Consider the following 19,805-nt stretch of genomic DNA (forward strand, 5'->3'; position numbering starts at 1 on the left):
TGGTCGAGAACAATTTTTATAAGTCATGTTCCTAATTCGATTTCGGAAGCATAACCTCTTATTTTGGCTTTGTTTACCGTCACTGACGTATCGCTTTTTGCCTCTCAGTTTAAAAAGGTCGTGTGATCGGCCGCGTGTGAAGGTGCAGCGCACCTGACTCCTTACGCACACACTGCGAATTATAAGCTATATAAGTAACGAACTCTCTTTTCCCTGAAGCCTGAGTTCTATAGCCTCTCGTTTGAACCTGGGTTTCTTGCTCCAAAAAGAGACTCAGGCTATGTAACACCAATTTGTTACGCAAGGCTTTAGTCCAGTCCCAGACGGTTAGAATTCAGCTCGTTGCAAGGTTGGCGGGTTATCCCGACATTTCGACTGTTCGGCCAAATGTGGATTCTTCAAGGTCAGCAAGGAAGTTCACATTTGGAAAATACAGGTCCGTATCTCATTATCTTCATTTCACTTATTGACTTAACAGCGAGCTACTGCATCTCTCCTTCTCGGAAAACCTACGCCATGTTTTTTTCTTCAGGTATTTTGCTAACGGTAGGAGTGGATCATGTAGTAGGAAGAAAGGGTAAGTCTGATGCTGGTCGCGTTGATTTTCTGTTTGTAAGTCTCGACCGGCTGTAGTCTGCTCCAAACCTACCATGGCGTTTTATGGACATGAAGAGAATTTAATAAATGTTTCATTGCTGATCGGGCTTCATGCATGTGTAAGTGTTGGTGATGGAACGATATTTCTTTACTCTGAGAACAGTTGAAGAATTCCATCGGTTTTCTTTCGAGTCTGAATGACTCGTGGTCTAAATTTTTAGTATTGCTTGAAAAACAAATATTCTAATCATACTTAGAGGTTACTTTTATTTGATTTTACCGCACGAGTTAAAGAAGTCATTAGTTGCATATGCAAGCTCAGGTTTTATGAATTAATATAGTTGTTTCTATGTTTTTAGATTGCCCAATTTTAATACAAGGTGATGCTTCCATAAGTCGCAAGCACAGTGTTCTCACAGTTCAACACGATGTGGCTCACTTGGTAATCAATGTTTATTTCACTTGTTTCTTCACTTCTAATACTGTAGTTTTCATTGGAGTGTCAAGTTAATCCAGACTTCCTTTGCTTTAGTTTTACCTCACTCTGGTGTTGGTCAAGAAAACTCTTATTGTCCTTCAAACTAATCAGAGGCAAAACAACACCAATTGTGATTTGGCTACTTATATTTCTCACACTTACCACAGTGATCTGATTTAGTGCCTGGGGGGGCTTATTCACTCTGGTTACCTAAAGGAAGGGCACTTATTCGAAACGGGGTCCTTAATAGGGACAGATCACTTTAATGCTTATTTGAAAAGGATTTAGTAAAATGAAAAATGGAATTGCTGTCCCTGAATTCTTCCAGGCTAAAACAGTTTAAGCCAAGCAATCACCACAAATTTTAAGATGAGATCATTTGCTTTAAGGAACTGTGCACTCACACAGACATAATAGCTGAAAGACTGAGATGAAGGCCTTTGTAATGAGGCTATGAATGAGCAATTACATGTTGATCTCAGTGATCGGTAACAGTGCTACTGCTGAAACAGGATAGGGGCATGTTTTGTTACAGGGACGCTTATTGGAATGGTCACTAATATACATTGTATTAAGGTATTGAGAGAAGGCAATCAGAAAACTTCACACTTTAATTAGATCCATATTTCTATTTTTATTGACATGAATGAATAAATTTTTCCTCTTTTCATTAGCTGGCAGTATTTCCTCTTGAAATAAAAAAATTACAAACCCTCATTGATGAAAAAAATTGACAGGATTTGAGCTTCAATAGTTACCCTATTTTGTTGCCTTGCTTAGAGTGAAGAGCTAAAGTGAGAAAAAAAGGCATGAAAAGATTCCTATCAATTTCATGTGTATGGTGGAAGAAACCCACAGTAATTAGCTGGCAGTTTTTCTCCATGAAATAAAAATCACAAACCCTCATTATTGAGACAAAAATTGACTAGATTTGAGCTTGAAGAGGTACTCTATGTTTTCCTGGTGTTGCCTTGGTAAGGGTGAAGAGCTTAGGTGTGAAAAAGGCATGAAAATATTCCTTGACAATTCCATGTGAAAGGAGGAAGAAACCCCCAATAATTGAGGTGTACACAGGTACTCTTTTTAATTCCTTTTATAATTACTTCACACTTATCTTACAGAATGATCCAAACAAAAGGTCACAAGTGGTTCTTCAGGACTGCTCCAAATATGGTACCTCTGTTAATGGGGTTAAAATCAGAGGAACATTTAACTTGAAAAGTGGTGATGAATTATTGTTTGGAAAAAATAACAGCTATTACATGTAAGTAGTAAAGATATTTTTTTAAATCCCTTATATTGAGAGAGATCTATATACAGTCTTTATAAAGGTAGTGCTATTTTCTCTTCAGGTGAAGCAGTCTTATATATTTGACATTGGTCAGTTTTTTGCCTCAATTTTTTTTGTTTAACCCCATGAATACACCTTGAAAATAAAGATCAATAAATGTCTCATGTCAAAAAGATGAATAAAAAACCATTGATTCCAGGCCAGTGAAATCTTAGAAAGCTTTTGTAATGCAGTCAAACCAAATCCACTGGATTTCTGAATTGAATAATCTGGCTATGGATTCAATTTTTTTTAAATTCATTAGTAACATCTAAATGTTCATGGACATTTGTTTACTTGGATGATTGATGTAAGATACAGAGAGAGGAAAGATAAATTCTGAGCCTCATCATCAGATGAGGAAAGATGAGTTAAAAACATTTTTTCACAAGTGTAACACAAAAGAAAAAGTTCCTGCTGAGGATTCTTGTTACAGTCAGTTTTGATTTCCAAGTCAGATGACCTCCCCTGTAAAGAAGGGAGCTGGTCTATACTCTACCTTAGGTTTGTTATGGGTATTGTCCTACTTACTTCTGAGTTCAACAATTTTGAAAACTTCCATTACAGGGAAGTCTTGCTATTACTTGGTGTATTTTAAAAATTGTACATTCAGTTTTGACTGTCACCTCTGTTGTCCATGAGGGCTCACAGATTTTTAAAATGTTTCTTTAAGGTTAAAGTACAGTCCTTTGATTGTTTGTACATCATGTCTTGATGAAAAAAAGAAAGAGGCTTTGAAAAGTGAAATTCATGAACTTGGTATGTATCATAAGGGAGATTTGTAACATACCTGAAAAAATTACAGGTTTCTTACTGGCTGAAAATGAGTTCTTTTTTTCATGTAACACGAGTGCAAATTACAAGTAGTGTGCATACTGTCAACATTTTGTCTGTCTTGACTTTCTGTGATGCCTTTTTTATGTAAATTATTATTATTGTTATAGCATGGTTTCTTGTGCAATGGTGTAAATAACCACTTAGAAATTTTTCAAAGACTACAAATTGGACTTTCCCTATGTGCTTGTGCAATTTTGTTGTCTTTGAAAAATTTACTTGAGCTTCATAATAGTAAAGTGCACTCAAAGTCATGTTATCATTGATGCTAATCGATAAAAATTATTTGGTTTTGCTTAGTGTAAATGGTTTATACCTCTGTGAAAATCTTTAAACTCTAATAGTGGCTATCATTCCAATAAAAATAAGTGTAATGTTTCTTAACTGAAGATACTTGGAAGTGAGCAAGTGATAAAGATACACCCTATATGACAACTACATGGAAAAATGCCATCTGAGCAAAGAGAAGAGCTTTTAAGAAGTATCTATATGAAAGGACTCAACAAAACTGGGAAGAGAAAGTGAAATGTTGCAATGAGGCAGTCAGACAAAGAAGAAGTGCTGTATGGCAATACTGGAAGAAAAAGACTTCTGACCTTAAAGAAAACTCAAGAAATTTTCGAAAATTTTTCAAAAATTTTTAAACTGTTTCTTGGCTCTAGGAAGGGGGTCATGGGAACTGATATAAACTTAAAAGTTGACAGCAAGATCATTAGCAACCAAGAGACTGTTGTGGAAATATTCGCAGATCATTTTGAAACAGTAAATATATGTTATTTGCCGGCTGGGAGGTCCGTATGATGAAAAACTGTGACCGAGTTCTTGAAAATTCTATGGCCGAGGGCAGCATTTCAAGACCGAGGTCACAGTTTTTCACCATATGGACTGACCCTTAGCTGGTAAATAACATATTTATTTTTTTTAAACTTGACGAAATTCTTTCCGAAAGAACCCAAATAATTTAAATACGGCAAGATCTTCCATAAACTGAACAATTTTTGAGTGAGTAAATGGTAGTTAAAATAGAGGTGATGCAAATTTAGGAGAGATGCCTCACTGAAACCTTTTCTATTTCAGTAACGATAAAGGTGATTTAAAAGGCTTCCAAACAAACTTTGAAACATTATTTTTACAAGTATCTGTCACAATCTGACACCTGTCAGTTAGGGAGCACACAAGAAAAAAAAAGTGCAAGAGCATTTGAAAAACAACGGCAGAAGTTTGGCAAGGACTGTCAAGACAATTTTTTCTTCAAAAACAGTCAATGATCTAACGGAAAGTATTTTTCACTCTCATCAACGATTCATTCATATACGAAGATTTACCTCTGTTCATTAAGTAAACAGCAAGGAAAGCAATTGTGAGTAAATTCAAATTTTTTATTTTGAAGTTGTGAGAGTTTGTTCATTTGTTTGCTGCAATAGCATGTGTAAATGTGGTCTTTCCTCCACAAAAGCTAAATTTGAATGGCACACTCCAATGAAAGAGATGGGGATTTAATGTGGCCTTTTCTCATCAGATTCCTTCAGTTTCTGTTGTGCAATTTACGGTACAAATGTCCAAACTGAACAGACGAGAAAATTCAGATATTACCCGGTAAATGAATGAAAGTTCCATCATTCAGTTTAACTGTAACCAAATACTTCATGTTTTAACTTTCTATGTACTTTTTGTGAATGATTAAAATTAATTGCAGACGGTTTTTAGGCAGCTTGTCAACCAACGTAATGACACTATTTACCTATATTTTTCTGTCAACCAAAGTGATTTGAGACAGAGAAAAGAAAGGATTCATAAATTATTTATTGGCTTGAGGTAGTGACCGACGTGTTTGCTTAAAAATACTGCCCAGCCGGAAAAATGAGATATGTTTATGAAAAATGGCAATGAAAGTTGGGATGTACTTGGCGACTCACGAAAGCGTTACCGTAGCCCGTGGGCAGAGATAGGAAAATACTGACTAGGTAAAAAAACCAATCAGATTGCAGGAATTGTTACCGTGCCCTCTAAAAAAAAAACAAGCGATATCGGAGATGTCAACTTAAGAAACTCCTTGGTGAGTGACTTAAATAACCATCCAAGTGTCTTGTAAATATGAATAGCGAATAGTTTGAAACCAATGATCAAGTCCAATCCAGTTAACCAAGTACAAGTTAGAAATGCTCTGGAGTCACTTAATACAAGAAGAGCATCTGGATGTGACAATTTGCAAGCCAGAGTATTGAAGTATGTGTTGCATAATCAGCTATTCATTTGAGCTATCATTAATCCTATTCATTCCGCCATTCACATTTTGTCACAATATAAATACTTGTTAATAAGTGTATATTGTCCCAACTGTAATATATGCAGAAATGCTACCAATTATATAAACTCATGAGTTTAGGTCTAGATAGGATTATTACTTTGATTAGTGTGTGTATGAATAAAAAACTTTTGCAGAACCAAGTAGTTCACATGGTGTCTGCATTTAACAAACCCAGCCAAGACAGCAATCACCGCTAGCTCTTTGGAAACATCAACCCTCTCAATCTACAATGGCTGCATTGGAGAATTTACCAGCACCAAAAGGAAACTTCATGCCGGGCCCTGAATGTTGCCAAAAGTGCTTGGATTGGGTTGAGGAATGCAAACTTCTTTTGAATGGTCTGCTAGCTTCGAAGAGCAAAGCTTTGAAAGCAAATTATGTTCTCATTTGGGTAGGATAAGCTGGAAGAACACACATTAAGTCACTGAATCTCATCACGGAAGAGAAGGGAGATCCAAGCGTGCTGTTAAAAAAGTTCATAGAGTGGACAAAGCCAAAATCCAATGCACTTGCAGCCGCATCAAACTTCCGCCACCTGGAGCAAGGTGATCTTAGCCTTGCAGAGTACATTGGCAAAGCCACTATTCTGTGTGACCAGTGTGAATATCCTCCAGAAGCCCGCAATCAACTACCTAGGGATGCAATAGTTATTGGACTACCCTCCAAAGAGGCCTATTACAAACGCATTGAAAAAGATTCAGAATTGATGCTAGAAGAGGCAATAGAAATCACTCAGAATCAGGATGCCACAGCACACCAAGTCGGTTACATGCGACCGGAATTCAAAGGCGAACCACTACAAATGGAAGTTCATAAACTCCAAGGAAACAGGCAATCAAGAGCCAGCCAGAACAGACAGCAGTCACAAAAGACCAGCTTCCAATGATCAGAAACAAGGAAGGTCAAAGAAGGAAACTTGTTTCTACTGTGGAGCGAAACAGTCACATCCCAAAAGTGAGTGTCTGGCAAAGAAGGCAAAGTGCTTCAAGTGTGGGAAGGAAGGGCATTACGGTTTCGTGTGCAAATCATAGAGTAAAGATGCACATGTTAATGAGTTACAAGTCCAGTCTAAGCCAATTTACTTCAATGCACCTATTCATCACCTCAAGACAGTAACAGTGGAAAGTCTCAATCATCCAAAATCAGAACCTCACATCCGCCCGCTATGGCTCAGCCAGGAATCTTCATCCAGAAATCCAGAAACCTGCTGTCCAAGCTAAAACAGATAAGTCTATCAAAACACTCGTGGAAGAGCCTGCTAAAACCACTGTTGGTCCAGTAATCACAAGAGTTCAGAAATGCACTGATCCAGTGGTACCAGTGATCCAAAGGAGCACCAAAGAGAAGATAACTATTAATGGAAGGACACACTCATTGCCCACAACTAAGGATTACTTACTGCAGGAATGCGCCGATGTTCAACACCCACCACACCAAGTTGCAGTCAGCCTAAAACCACTCTACAAAGCAGAATTGGAGAGATTGACCCAGCTTGGAGTCATTAAAGAAGTAAGGGAGCACACTGAGTGGATTAACTTGATTGTTCCAGTTAAGAAACTTGATGGTTCCTTATGATTATGTCTTGATCCAAAAGATCTCAACTGAGTGATAAAGAGGAATCAGTGGTACAGCAGGACAGTCAATGACATCTTACCGGAATTAGCAGATTCAAAGTATTTCAGCTTGCTTGACATGAAAGCTCATAGTTCCTGAGAAATTGCGTAGCAGAGTCCTCCAAACTATCCACGAGGGTCATTTTGGTTTTGAGAAGATGTAACTAAGAGCCTGAGAAGCAATATTCTGGCCAGGAATAACCTCAGATTTACTACAGGCAGCACAGGGTTGTGAAGTGTGCCAGAGGTTTTAGAGGAGCCAGCAACGTGAGACACTGTTGCCCCATGAAGTTCCTCAAGGACCTTGGGAGAAGTTAGGAATTGATTTCTTCGAGTTTCAGTCTACTACCTACCTCCTGATAGCAGACTACTACAGTAGGTTTCCTGTGATCTGGAAAGTACACAGCACCAACGCGAGCGCTACCACCAAGATTCTGACGCAAGTGTCTAGCGAATATGGAGTACCTCAAACCGTTATGACAGACAACAGCCCCCTATTCCTTCTCGTCGAAGGAATATGCAGCCTTTGCAAATTAATACCGCTTTGACCACATCACGTCAAGCCCTCGTTACTTGCAGAGTAATGGTTTCATTGAACGTATGGGGCAGACAGTCAAGCAGTGTATGAGGAAATGTGCAGTTACAGGACATGATCCAAGCTTAGCTATGTTGATCTACAGAGCCACGCTTTATTCGTCCAGCACAAGAGATTGCTCTGATACCTGCCGAGAGTATGAGGTGTGGCCACAGCAGTAGCAGCGAACGACCAAGACATGTGATTACAAGACCTAAAAGACTTATAGACTTATGGCATTTCTGTAGTGCTACTGATAGGAGAAAGCTCAAACGGATTCAAGAAAGAGCAGTACAGGCAGTTTTCCTAGATAAGCAATCAAGCCACCAAGCATTACTGGACAAGAGTGGTCTAATGATGCTTTAGAGCAGAAGACTGCAAGTAATGCTATAATGCTATAATGCTATAATGCTAAGGGTGAAACACAAACTATGCCCCACCACAACATGCAAGCTATTTCACACGCATTGTTCATCCTACAACTTAAGGGTGGTGGAGTTTGCCATCCCCTGATTTAGGACCAAGAAATATAGTAAACATTTGCTCACCTACCTGGGACCAAAGTTGCGGAATGAGCTACCAAGCAAAATTAGAACCCTCCCATCATTATTTAGTGTTAAAAATCGTATCCATAAATTTGATTTCAGCTTAATGGTAGAAGATGACAATTGTTCCAATTGCATCCTTTGAATTCTTAATCATTTCTCCTTTTAATAATTTATCCCATTAGTCAATAGCTAATAGGTTTTTAACTATATTATATTGTTAGGCTTTTTTTAAATAGTTCATTAGAAAATAGTTAGTAGGTTATTAACTATATTAAGGGTCCCCTATTAGTAGAGGGGTTTTTAACCCCGTCAGCTAGATATTCAAGACAGATTAATAAAGTTTATGAATGAACGAATAAAACCTTACGAATCTTTAAGAAAATTTTTGAGATTTGATACATTGTTTGAAGTAGGGAACATTTTCAAGATTTAAAAATCCTTAAGTATCTGAATTGCATTGGATCACTTTTTTTTCATGCCATGGTATGTGTGATACTAGTTATGGTTACATATTGGAATGTAGGATAACTACATTTTATGCTGTAGAGAACTTATTTTAATTCAAGGAAAATAATTTTAATAATTCCAGGAGGTCACTTAGTGAATGACTGGAGGCAAGGAATTGTGAGTCATCTAGTGATGGATGAATTGACATTTACTATTAAGGTATAGTATGATTAAAAGTCCTCTAGCTTTTTTGAACTTTTTTAATGGAATGAAACTTTTTTCATTGGTTGGTTTTTTTTATTTTTGAGTTGTAACCCTTGGTGAACAAGTGAAACAATTGGCAGCAGTTGAATTAAACAATGAATTTCAATCTGATGAGATCCAGCCACTCATTAGTAGTAAACATTGTTGAACACACAGATAATTATTGATGTCATACAACAAAAGCACCCAGTGAAAATCTGGGTGGGAAAAGATGCAGGGGGAGGGGGAATTTGCAAAATTTCACCATCTGTTTTGGTTACCACAAAGGCAATCTATACACTTGACTGCCTGGGTACTAGTACCTAGTTTAGGGTGGAATTATCTTAACAGTTTTATTATTTAGAGGCTTCTTTTGACTCTTTAAGTCTCTGTTACATGAAGAGAATCACAAAGAACTGTGTAATATGAAACCACAGGAGATTTGCCAAAGCAGCATTATTTCCCAGGTATCAACATGCAAGTACCGGTAATATCATTTAATATGGCCTTACTCTTTTTTAGGTCATTCATGCATTAGCTGAGTGCAGGCCAATTGTCAAGCCTTCTTACTTTGGAGATGTTATAGAAGCAGGGAATATAAGATCCACTATTCCTGCAGCTGAAAGGTATAGCATGTGATTCATTTATTCCAAAGCACAGGCACGGATGCAAATATCTCTTAGTTTTCTGTTGGCATCAATCATACAGACAAACTCACCAAGACAGCGTGTTAATTTGGTTTTATCAACAAAGTTGAAAATGTAAAATGGCCACCTTAGAGAGTTATCAAAGCTGATGTTTCGAGCATTAGCCCTTCATCAGAGCAAAATATGCTGTTTGACTTTGAAGTACAATTGGAGAAGGAGTGAAAGTGGTCTTTTGACATACATTATGTGGCAAATAAATCATTTTTCCTCTTCAGTAAAGGTTGGAAAAGACTCCCCAGGTTTCTATGCTTTCAAATTTTGGGTACAGCTTGGGATATGCTTGCTATGGGACCAAAACTTCATCTTCAATAATAGACTTAATAGGCCTCAGGCAATAGATTTTTGTTCAGTTAGAGATCTTTTTAATGTTAATATTTGTGTTAGGTTCTCTATTCCTTTGTATTCATCTTTATTTGTGTGCTCTCCTCTGGGTTATAACAAGTGGCTGTTCAGATCCTTTTTATGATCCAATGTACATGTGTAAGGCTATCAATGATAAAATGTTTTGCTATGCCTGCAGCTACCTCCCACTCTTGAAAGAGGAGACTATCAGTTCTCAAGATACCAGTTTTCTTCCCAATGAGGCCAGAAAGACTTTGTTCAAAGGCAAAACATTTATTTTCATCAGTAAAAAACAGGTAATTTATATCTGGATATGGTTGCCGAAGTGGTCACACTTTGTTTTTAGGTTTTGTTGTGTATTTTTGTGGCTACTGCCTCCTGTAGGGTGGCAAAACCACATAAAGTATGTTGTCAAAATAAGTGAGCGAGTGTAACAATAGAATTCCAATCTTGACCTGATGTTTTCTGGTGCTACATATTGTTTGTTTTTGAGTATCTTTGTAGTTGGACATTTGAACTCGACACACGGTTGAGTTCTCTCTTTTCAGAATTTCTGGTCTGTAGCCACTAGCATATGTTTTCAGTTCTTGCCTTGACACTAAAGAAGACAGCAGAAGATGATAAATTTCTGACAATGATTTCAGGATTATGGGTAATTTTTCTTAAAGAAAGTTTTCCTTGCAGAAATACCTTAATAGGTGTTATTGGCGTATCATGAAACTAAGTGGAGAATTTAATGGATGATAAACATCTCAAAATAATTTCACAGTGGCATTCACTGACAAATATTTTACATCAAAACTTTTCCTAGCAGAAATATCTGAATAGATGCGATCTTCACATTCTTTGAAAATAGAGCACTTTACCATTTTAATCAGTGACTTATGCTGATAAGAGGCACTAAATCTATGATGGAGAAAGCTGCAAAATACAACACCTTGAGTTATTCAATAGAATGATGGAACGAAGGAGTGGTTGATCGGTGGAATGGCAGAATATCTTAAGATGGGGAGTGATGGAATATTCTAAAATGCAGAATGCCTTTTTGTATGAAACAAAAGTCTTAATAAAATGGAATTGCAATAAAATAAGAAAACTGTGTATAATTGGTAGGCAAAATTATAAGAAGCATACAATTAGGTGATCATTGCTGGAGCCTAGAGAATAGGGGAACCATTAAGCTTTTGACCTAGCCCCTTTGATCATTATTATGGAACTATTTTTATCATCATTACTATTGTTGATTTTATTATTTGTTACCTTTTAATTGTTGGTTGAATGTCAGTTAGGCAATATATTCTTGAATCATTTCTCTCTTGTGGCACAGGGTACTCATGGATATGTGGGATTCAGCAGGTTTTCTGTTTTGCATGTGAGACAAATACTCTGCAACACAACCTTTTAGTGTCATTATATAACCTCTACTTCTTTTCAGTGCCATAAAACTGTGCTATATCTGAAGCCACATGCAGTCCTTAACTGTCTTTTTTTTAGTACAAGAGAGTACACTATGCTGTGGAATCAAGTGGTGGAATCACTTTATTGAGGGACAATCCTGGGAGTGGGAATGATGACTTCTTGGTGTCAGGTAATGTTTGTGTTATGATGGTGGACACAAAAGATCAAAGTACACTACCTGTTACTTCTCAGCAGTGGATTTTACATGTTACAGAAACTCTAAGAAGGTTAGTATGGGTTCATGTTTCCTCTCAAGGATCTTTTATAATGTTTTACAATTTTTTTTTAACTGCCAGGGGTTTGCAAGAAATCTGGTCAAAATGCATCCTGTTGAGTTTTTTCATTTGATTTGATTTAGAGCTCAACATATTTTGTTGTTATTTGCTACTTGTATCACTCAATCTTCAGTTGAAAAAGCCTCTCTGTAATGCACAGGTAGCTGTTTCTGGGCAAAATCAGATTAAAAACTTACTATGAATTCATTAGGTTGCATTAAGAAAATAAATTTATATATAGATTGCTTTCAAGAGAATAGTTTAGGCATTTTATAATTCCATGGAATCTTGTTAATAGGTCTTTTATTTTAACAGAAACAAATGTCGCCCTATTCCTGAATCTGAGCTAGGCTTGGCACTACTGTTTATATCTCTGGACAAGTACTGTAATCCAAGCCTTGCAGCAGGTTTGAAATTTGTCATGTTCACATAATTATTTTATGCTAACAAGGTTGCTTGCATTTTACATTGCTCTATATTTTTTATCAGTTCCATCTTTAACACAGAATCTTGTGAGCCAGTCTTTTCAAGCTGTTGAAGTAATGTCAGAGAGAGTTTACTCTGAACAACTTACAGTGCAGGAGGTAAATCTAACTCAGAGTCAAATTGTTATTAAAGCACTCTACCTGTAGGGGGTAACCAGTCAACTCGCCGACGGACCAACTCGCCGACGCCAACTCGCCGACGTATAAAATCGAGTAGAGACGTCGGCGAGTTGGTCGTCAATCCAATACAACTTATTAGAAGTTAAACATACAGAGAAGTAAACGATATTTAGTAAAAAAAACACTGGCGAACATTGGTGGACATCAAACAGAAGCTTAAACATCGGTGAACATTGGGGAACATCACCAATGACTATAACGAACGAGTTATTGTGCGACAACAACACCGTAAAGACTCATCTTGTCAATCGCTCAGATTTTTTAACGAAAACTTGGCTTTCTAGACGAGATCTTTAGTAAAATGCAATTATTTTTATTTGCAACAAAGTTTATAAGGATCTTAAGACGAATAAAGCGAAGTAAACCTCACCAACGACTCTAACTGCTTAAGACGCGAACGAGTTATTGTGTGACAACAACACCGTTAAGACTCAGCATGTCAATCGCTCAGTTTTTTTAACGAAAACTTGGCTTTCTTAAGATCCTTATAAACTTTGTTGCAAATAAAAAGAAATGCTTTTTACTAAAGATCTTGTCTAGAAAGCCAAGTTTTCGTTAAAAAAAAACTGAGCGATTGACATGATGAGTCTTTACGGTGTTGTTGTCACACAATAACTCGTTCGCGTCTGAAGCTGTTAGAGTCGTTGGTGAGGTTTATTACGCTTTATTCGCCTTAAGATCCTTATAAACTTTGTTGCAAATAAAAAGAAAGATCTTGTCTAGAAAGCCAAGTTTTCGTTAAAAAATCTGACCGATTGTCATGATGAGTCTTTACAGTGTTGTTGTCATACAATAACTCGTTCGTGTTTGAAGCTGTTAGAGTCATTGGTAGTGTTTACTTTACTTTACTTTATTCGCCTTGAGATCCTTATAAACTTCGTTGCAAATAAAAAGAATTGCTTTTTACTAAAGATCTTGACTAGAAAGCCAAGTTTCCTTTAAAATCTGACCGATTGTCATGATGAGTCTTTACGGTGTTGTTGTCACACAATAACTCGTTCGCGTCTTAAGCTGTTAGAGTCGTTGGTGAGGTTTACTTCGCTTTATTCGCCTTAAGATCCTTATAAACTTTGTTGCAAATAAAAAAAAATGCTTTTTACTGAAGATCTCGTCTAGAAAACCACGTTTTCGTTAAAAAATCTGAGCGATTGACATGATGAGTCTTTACGGTGTTGTTGTCGCACAATAACTCGTTCGCGTCTTAAGCTGTTATAGTCATTGGTGATGTTCACCAATGTTCACCGATGTTTAAGCTTCTGTTTGATGTTCACCAATGTCCAATGTTTTTTTACTAAATATCGTTTAATTTTCTGTATGTTTAGCTTCTAATAAGTTGTATTGGATTGACGACCAACTCGCCGACGTCTCTACTCGATTTTATACGTCGGCGAGTTGGTCCATCGGCGAGTTGACCGTAAACCCTGTAGGGATACATATATGTTGTGGCTTAATTGGTATCTGCTGAGGAAAATAGAATATTCAGTGCTTTCATGCTGTGATTCATTGAGAGCTTCTGAAAAGGACTTTAGTGTAACAGTGGCTGAACCTGAAATCATTGTCAGAGACAAGTGAATTACAGTAATTTATCTGAGGATGACTCCCATTCAGGAAAGCAGTTCTTTCTAGGACTGTCATTGCTTAGGTGATCACAATACTCAATCAATCAATCAAGACAGACAATCAATTAAGATAAGACTTCTGACCATTTTTCTTAGCTGCTAGAGTGTCAGACTACCAATCAAAAAGGCTGTCACCCCAGGACTGTACTCACACTCTGGTTCTTAAAGTTTGATTTAGGAGAATATGCTGCCTTAACAGTCACATTCCACAAATGGTTAGACATTGTATTAGTTTTTGATAAGGATGATGAAATGTAGGCCCTATCTACCTTTCCATTGTGGTCAGCAGGGGATACCAAAGAGCTCCCACTCTTATTAAATGGGATTAGTCTAAGTCTGCAAAAACTCTTTTCCATTTGATGCAAAGTGCTATGTGAACTGGTAGTCCTCAGCAGGTCATTAAAACAGGGCATGAAAATTTATTCAATGAACTTCACAAATGCTAATGAGATATGTGTTCACTTTTGGTAATGGGAGGAAAGGAAGGTTAGTGATGATGAAGTAAAAGGTCTGATGTCACAGGGACACCCACCATCTGTCTGACTCATCACAGCCAGCCCAAGTGATTGGCTCACTGTTTTCACATGAGCAGACAAAACACTGATTGATTAGTTGTCATTTGAATTCCAGGCACACGAGAGTGCCATGATTGTCTGGTTGGCAACTTCAACAGTGTAAGCATGTGGTTGGTCATGTGGCCACATGTCAAATGCTTATGTTGAGTTATGGGGTGGGATACCAGTGACGCCTCATGATCGCAGTACAGATATCTGAAACCTTCATCAATTGGCTGATTGATGGGATTGTGAAGGTCAATAATGTTGGGATATCAAGATAACAATTTGATTTGTGTAATTCAAAAGATTTCTTTTTGTGAATTAGTTCAAGAAACCACCAATACCTGTGAGGGCCAAAAAAGAGGACAGAACCCAAAGTTCGAATGTGCAGCAGAGCAGCAACACACTTAAGACGGTTAATACTGGTGAAAAGAGGTGTGAGTCTATCTATTTATGAGGAAAAATCGCCGAAATTTTTCTATTTAACAGATTTTCCCCAAATAAAAGAAAATGGGATAAGTGTGCTCCTTTTACATGGAGAGAACCTTTGAGGGCCTGACTCTGAATTCCACTGTACTACTAATTCTCTGTGCCCACTGTTCCTCTAGTTCTGTGCCCACTGTTCACTGATCCTCTATACCCACTTACTTTACCCTTCTGCTACACCTATCTGTTAATTATTAGTTATTTCAGAACCCGGTATATGAGAGACTACCCGAAATGTACAACAAGAAACTTGGTTTGCAAAACAAAAACAAAAGAAAAATGGTGTTACTTGGTGCTTGTGGAATGTAACAAGAAGTAAAGTGACTTTTGGGACTTTCCAGGAATTCTTGTTAAAAAAGAAAAGAACGGGGAGAGAGGAAAATCTCTTCACGTATTCATTTTATAAAAAGATTCTCAATAAAAAATTGTGCAACCATCTTGGCTCCTGCCCGAGAAAAGTGCGTCGGTTTGTCTGTAGAAATACATGACAGGACGGAAACCGCGGGCTCTGTAAGTACCTTCTGTTCCCTCCCGTCGTTATACTAAATCCTTATAAGAGTTTTCTAAGGATCTCAGACGGACACCGGGAGGTACTTACAGTGCACGCGGTTTCCGTCTTGTCATGAAGGCGCCCTATGTTTTACCATATTAGGTTGAACGTTGGGTTTTTTTGTAGTTTTAAATATCCTGAAAATTTTTCCAACGGATATGAGATATTACTTAGTGGAAAGTGCTTTAACTCTCTAGAAAGAATATTACTTCTAAGTTCCTGATGTTGTTGGTTTTCTTTGTGATGATGATGTTTTTGTTTCAGGTCCACGAGTAACGAAAGATTTGTGAACAGTTACAGTGTGTCGCCTGCAAAGAAAAGAAAAATAATGGAAGTGGAGAATTCCTCGAGTTTGGTGGCCGAATCATTGGATGTAAGCAAATATGAAGAAAACATATGGGATGATGTTAAATTAGCTCTGGAGGTACCTAACAGCGTTGTTGCGGACAGTTTGGAGGTGAAACGTAACTCCTCCAGGGAAAGTGACTTAAAACCCCAGGACAGAAAGGATTTAATGAACGGCATTGACAATGTTGCTGATATTGTGGATATTGGCGAGAAAAGCCACGTGATAGTCGATGAATTACGTGATTGTGAGGAAATGTATCTAAAAGAGGTCGAACATGGTGGTACTCCGTGGCTTTGTACAAAAGAGGACTTGAAATCAAAGGAAGTTGGAGAAAAAGATAAAGGCTTCTTTTGTGAATTGGTGAAACTACCTATGGAGATAGAAAATCCATCCAGCTTAGAAGCACATAATGAGGAAGGTACTGATGATATGTGGAAAAATCTATATGTTCCAGCTGGGTACCTTTGCTCTAGGGTTCCTCAAAAGGTTTGTATACAATATGACTTAAACATGCCTTGAACTAGATTAATGTCAGATACAAATTTTATTTTCAAACAGTGAATAACAAGAAGCCGACGGGAAAAGAATTTCGCAGAATTTTCAGGAAAGAAATCTGACCCTTCAAGCCGCAAAACTCTAGAGCAAAAATTTATCTTTCAAATCGGCAATCTTAACCCCCACGGTATCAACGAGTACATTTCCTTCAATTGATTTATTCTTGTTTTCTCGTCACCTTATTTCTTCACACAACCCACAATTCCTCCAATCGCTCTGACGAAGGGCTAACGCTCGAAACGTCAGCTTTGAAACTCTTTACGGTGGCTAATTTACGTTATCAACTCAGTTGATAATACTAAATTACTTTGTTATACTCTCCCACCGACGCAACACCACAGTTTTTTTCGAAACTTACCTCCTTGACCCTTCAAGCGTTTGCAGAGAGGCCGTGAACCCGGCCTTGTGCAAATGCAATGCGCGAAATAAAAAGCTGGCGTTTCGCAGTTATTAAGAATGCTTGGATCGTGTCAAAGATTTTGATGAAAATTACTGAAAATTGACGAACAAAAAGTTAGGACGTCTTAAGTTTAGGAGAATTTTGTAAATTTGCATCAATTCCCTATTCTCAGATGAAAATACATTAGCAATAAGTACATTTTAATGATACCATCCATGTTTGCATGGGATTGTTTTCCAAATTTTGCCTTTGACGAGTGCTATCCCATAGATTTTCGTCTGTCTGTCAGTCGAAAAAGTACTGTGATAGTTGTTGCTGATGCTAACACGTCAAACTAGTTTGTCATACCAAATCCAACCAATCACAGGCTCGTTTAGTGTTTTCATTTTTTGTATAATTTTCGGTTGTGAAATTTTTGAGCCATATTCTTATAACCTTTCCGAATTCATATGCCTCTATCTTGAAAATATACAGTACTCCACCTGTTTAATGTACTTGATGACAAGAAGGTAACTTGCTTAGAGTACCTTTGCTAACTACGGACCAACAAGTACTTTAACTTTGAAGTTGTAAAAGTGAAGTTACTGTTGTGTTTATTATGTTCAACTAACGTCGCTCTAGCTTTTCCCCGGAATATGGTGCTAGGCAAGCTACATTATCAAATATTTTTCACAGGTGAGCAGAAATGACGTGTTTCAAGATGACGAGTCTCATTTACCGATGGATTTAATGGTGGTTAATCAGATGTCGCTTGTGGTGCGAACACATATTTCTGTTGCTGCTATACAGAAGACACAGCAGAATACCACTAACAAGAATTTCAAGAAATTTAAAAAGGTGTGTGCGCAGAGTTTAAAATCCCAAAGAAGATGCAAAGTAGCGAAATTGAATGAAAAATTACAGGAAGCCCGAGCAAATTAAACGACGGTGAGGAAGAACGTTTAACTCTAACGATTTATCTCACCTTTCCTTCCGGTCGAAACCTACATCCCCTCTCGTCTTAAAAATGCGTCAAATTGTAATTACAACAGAGAAAAACAGCTTTGCCGATTCATGGGCTTTTCTAACGAAAAACTGATCAAAATATGGACAGTTATCATTCCTCAATTGGCTTGTACTATCCACTTATCATTCGACTGATTTGTTACTGAGGCATGTGTGGAACGAAATCTTAAATGAAAACAAAAAACTTTGCTTTGAAGCAACTCTACCCAGGCTCTCGTAGCAGTCTCCCGCGCATCATTGGTGGAAGTGATTTGGCTGTGCACCAGACCTCTGAGCGTTTGGATAACGACGAGTGGTTCGTGGAGGCGAGAGAGGTGAGACTTACTTCTTGTCAACACTGTCACTGGAAACGATTTGAAGGATAATTGGTACATACTATCTATTATTATCTACTATTGTTTTATGTCTTGTCAGGCCGACGTTGAACGACAAAGAGATGAAAGAAGGGCAGATGAATTGTTCAGGTACTTTAAAGATCGATCTCAACCTGTTCTTCTCTGGCTTATATTCTGAGGCCCTCTGGCATTTGTAGACTCGTTACAAATTTGTTTCTGTCAACTTTATTCCGACTCGTTGTAACCAACCGATATGTAACACGCTAGCGTACTTAAAAAATTGCGGAGCCTTCTCAGTACTTTACCACTGCATGGCAATCAACACATATATCACCAGCACTTGCGCAAACACGCAAGATGTTTTCAGTGTAATATATTCTCTGTGTGTTTTGTAGCAGTTTTTGGTCCCTCCCACTTCCATCACTCACAAGAAATATCTACAAGGGAGAAGTGAGTTATTTCAGAGGAACACACCTGGTCCTTAACAATGATCACCACTCTTTTGCAAGTAGTTCTCTTGCTCAAGAGCTGAAGAAGTGTTTTTCATTTTCCTTTACAGATGGGAAGACAAGCCTACCAAAGTTAAAAGAATAAGGAGATGATGTTATCATAAGTCGCAGAGTCATCTTTAAGTTATTCCATATATGGGTTATCTGTTTATTAAAATCCAAGGGATTCAAATAAAACGTTAGTTTCTTTAATGCATATCTAAGATATTGGAGAAAAGAGAAAAATAGCACTGAAGTAGATATTTGTAGCTTTTAATTTTATACGCTTTGCATAACTTGAAATAAACTATTTTCGAACTGTTGTGTTCAACGTAATCTCTTGTGCTCTATTACAAAGGATTCTTTAGCCATATAATGCTGTTGTAAGTTTATATTTAAGTTTTTTTTTCAACCAAACCGCACAAATCCCTTTAAGTTGGTTTTCGTTAAAACATTGTGAAGTAGCCATATTCTTTGCCCCAGTCAGGGTTTTATTGTATACATAATGACCCATCATTAACTGAGCTTCTTTTTTTCAAATGATTCCTTTTAATTATAATGTTATAGCCTTTAAGAACTGTAAGAAAAAGAGACTTTCAAAACTCAGGGACAATTTTTTTTCCGACCCCCGCACAGTTTGCACGTTCTCGTGATAAGATTAATTCGATTTTATGAGAGAAAGCATGCGAAAATATTCACTTTCTTCGAAAATATATTTCATTTCCATATTCAAGGGCGGCGCTATTTTTGTCGTGAATGTTAAGTTTGTAAGGTAACACGAGTTTGTTAGGACAGACAGGTCTTTTTTTGGGGGGGGTGGGCTGGGGGTTTGATTCGTGATTAGAAAAGATACCCCTTGCTGATTGAAGTGAGCTATAGGCCTCTTTGTTTTTCGCAAAGTACAAGTCCTTTACGATTTCTTGTTACAGGCCACTTGGTGGTTCAGTATAGATCCTCGAAGATTTCAAAAAAACTCTGACATTTCTTGAAACGAGACCAACTTCCCCCTCCCCGCCCCGAATCAAACTAAGGTACCACATAA

The 19,805-nt window shown here is 37.5% G+C and overlaps 1 protein-coding gene across 1 annotated transcript; it reads left to right on the forward strand.

Moving 5' to 3' along the window:
* Window positions 1–19,094, forward strand: LOC131776093 (nibrin). Its single transcript, XM_059092234.2, has 17 exons — window positions 1–436; window positions 533–577; window positions 957–1,039; window positions 2,197–2,339; window positions 3,079–3,164; window positions 8,872–8,948; window positions 9,495–9,598; window positions 10,200–10,317; window positions 11,516–11,706; window positions 12,070–12,161; window positions 12,244–12,338; window positions 14,921–15,030; window positions 15,896–16,466; window positions 17,611–17,772; window positions 18,138–18,254; window positions 18,355–18,404; window positions 18,835–19,094. The coding sequence occupies exons 1-17, from the start codon at window positions 388–390 to the stop codon at window positions 18,875–18,877; spliced, it is 2,136 nt and encodes a 711-aa protein (XP_058948217.2). The 5' UTR covers window positions 1–387; the 3' UTR covers window positions 18,878–19,094.
* The last annotated feature ends 711 nt before the right edge of the window (window positions 19,095–19,805 follow it).

Source organism: Pocillopora verrucosa, chromosome 3, assembly GCF_036669915.1.
Source record: "Pocillopora verrucosa isolate sample1 chromosome 3, ASM3666991v2, whole genome shotgun sequence".
Lineage (NCBI taxonomy): Eukaryota > Metazoa > Cnidaria > Anthozoa > Scleractinia > Pocilloporidae > Pocillopora > Pocillopora verrucosa.

What these genes read in the sequence shown, in the direction of transcription:
- LOC131776093 (XM_059092234.2), top strand. Translation starts at nt 388, where the DNA reads ATGTGGATTCTTCAAGGTCAGCAAGGAAGTTCACATTTGGAAAATACA. An exon ending in TTCACATTTGGAAAATACAG is followed by an intron (nt 437 to 532) that starts GTCCGTATCTCA and finishes TTTTTTCTTCAG; the next exon opens with GTATTTTGCTAACGGTAGGA. An exon ending in ATTTCAAGAAATTTAAAAAG is followed by an intron (nt 17,773 to 18,137) that starts GTGTGTGCGCAG and finishes TTTGCTTTGAAG; the next exon opens with CAACTCTACCCAGGCTCTCG.